The following is a 2020-nucleotide window of genomic DNA, read 5'->3' on the forward strand; positions in this document are numbered from 1 at the left end:
TTCTCCTTTGATGAAGACCATGAGCCTTGAGTGTGGATGTCATTAAAGGAAGTTAGGGCCCCATTTTCAAAAATAGAAGTTGCGGACAACAAGGGAGGAGGGCGGAACGGGGAGAAGAAAAGTTGCGGTTGCTCCCCCACCCTCTCCGGTGCTGATGCACCTTGCTCTTTTTGGAGACGCCAGCTCAGTCACCCACACCCCACAGAAGACACAGCTCAGGGCCCGGGCCCTCCCCATCATCTCAAAGAGGTTTATTTCCAGCCGGGGCCTGGCCCGGCCCCTCAGAGATATGACCCGCCCCCAAATGCCTGGCCACGCCCCCCAGACCTGCACCGCGCAAGCGCAGTCTTAGGCTACTGGATATGCAGGCGGCAGCAGCGAGCTCCAGTCCAGTCCATGCCTGCGCACTGGCAGTGGCACGTGGTCTCAGCACGTACGTCCCACGAGCCACAGGCGGAGCCACACGTGCAGCCAGTGACGGCGAAGCCTGCGAGGGGGAGCAAGGAGGAGAGAGCTTGGACCCCGAGCCAGAAGCTTTGAGTTTGGGCTTACAGGGGGCTGGCAGCGTGGGTGGCAGGGATGCTGGGGGCCTGGACACCAGTGTCCTGAGGAAATGGGGCCTGGGAGTTGGGGGAAGGGACAAGGCCGGGAGTGCAGACCAGGATATTAAGGAATTAGAGGCTGGGACTCCGTGGTTCTAGAGAAATGGAACCTAAACACAGTGGAGGGGGGTATGGGGTGCTGAGAATAGAGCCGGGAGACTGGACAACGGAGTTCTGTACCTACCTGAAGGGCAGGTGACCAGGGACCCCCTAGAGGTGACACTCCGGCAGTCCAGGCCAATGATCCTTACTGCCCCAGGAACTGCGGGAAGGGGTGATGCAAAGTAACTGTGAGACCAAGCTGCCCCAACCCCCTTCTCATGCTGCCTAGGCCCTGGTGGTTTGGAGATGGGCAGAGGGTCAAGAAAACGCCCCTGGGGAAGGCCCAGTAGGTGGGGAACTCCCCACCTCCAAGGATTCTGTCCTGAGTGGGCGTTTTTGAGGGAGGAGGGTTTTGAGCTGTAGTTAGAGGGAGATTGGCGTTGGGTTGGGTTTGGGGTTGAGATTTGGTTGGGGTTGGGGCTGGCCTGATGTTCACTCCATGTCAGGAATCAGAGGGGCCCCTGAGGGCCTGGCTGAGGTTGGATGGGAGGGTTCTCACCTAGGGAGGTGGTGACCTCCTGGATCTTCTCACTGATGGCTTTATCTATGGGGCACAGCGACTGGCCACACACCAGCAGCCCCAGGACTGGGATGAAGAGGAAGGAGAGAGCCTTCATCCTGCGGATGCTGCAAGAAAAAAAACCAAGAAACCCCCAGCTGGGTCTACCCCTCCCCATCCTGGGGAAGCTCAGACCCACAGAGCATGTGGAATTGGGAGCTGTGGGTCTCAACTGAGGATGGGGCTGGAGACCCAGCTTTGCCCCTACAGGCAGGAGCAGCTGTCACTTACCCTCTCTGTGGACTCAGCAGGCCAAATTTTGAACACTAATTCCGTGCCCCTGCCTCCGCTCCCTCTTTAAGGCTGCCGGCTGTACAGCTTCCTGTCTTGGCTAAGACCCTTGGCATCCTGGGCCTCCCTTTCCACATCCGGGGCTAAGAGGAAGCCCCCGGGGTAGAGTCCAGGGACCTAGTAATGCCACAGACTCCGCCTACCAGAGCCTTCCCTGCCCTTATCTAGGCTGTGGGCTGGTCCGGAAGATAGTACCTGGTGGAATAACCATAGTCAGAAGAGCAGAGAGAGAAACCAGCTTATGTGGAGTGGTGGGAGGGCACACACGTGACCAGAGCCATGTCCTTGTGTAAGAACTGCATGCTGGGCTTCCCTGGTGGTCCAATCGTTAAGGATCTGCCTTGCAATGCAGGAAACACCAGATCGATCGCTGGTCCTGGAAGATCCCACATGCCTCAAAGCAACTATGCCCGTGTGCCACAACCCCAGAACTCACATTCTGCAAATACTGAGCCCTCGAACTTAG

At 58.1% G+C, this 2020-nt stretch overlaps 1 protein-coding gene across 1 annotated transcript; it reads right to left on the minus strand.

Moving 5' to 3' along the window:
• Positions 1–236: 236 nt before the first annotated feature.
• Positions 237–1650, minus strand: RETN (resistin). Its single transcript, XM_010828288.1, has 4 exons — positions 1495–1650; positions 1204–1331; positions 787–864; positions 237–487 (listed from the first exon to the last, which is right to left on the minus strand). The coding sequence occupies exons 2-4, from the start codon at positions 1319–1321 to the stop codon at positions 354–356; spliced, it is 330 nt and encodes a 109-aa protein (XP_010826590.1). The 5' UTR covers positions 1322–1331; positions 1495–1650; the 3' UTR covers positions 237–353.
• Between the last annotated feature and the right edge of the window lie 370 nt (positions 1651–2020).

Source organism: Bison bison, unplaced genomic scaffold, assembly GCF_000754665.1.
Source record: "Bison bison bison isolate TAMUID 2011002044 unplaced genomic scaffold, Bison_UMD1.0 scf7180017864492, whole genome shotgun sequence".
Taxonomy (NCBI): domain Eukaryota; kingdom Metazoa; phylum Chordata; class Mammalia; order Artiodactyla; family Bovidae; genus Bison; species Bison bison.

What these genes read in the sequence shown, in the direction of transcription:
- RETN (XM_010828288.1), bottom strand. Translation starts at nt 1,321, where the DNA reads ATGAAGGCTCTCTCCTTCCTCTTCATCCCAGTCCTGGGGCTGCTGGTG. An exon ending in GGAGGTCACCACCTCCCTAG is followed by an intron (nt 865 to 1,203) that starts GTGAGAACCCTC and finishes CCCTTCCCGCAG; the next exon opens with TTCCTGGGGCAGTAAGGATC. An exon ending in CCTGGTCACCTGCCCTTCAG is followed by an intron (nt 488 to 786) that starts GTAGGTACAGAA and finishes TCCCCCTCGCAG; the next exon opens with GCTTCGCCGTCACTGGCTGC.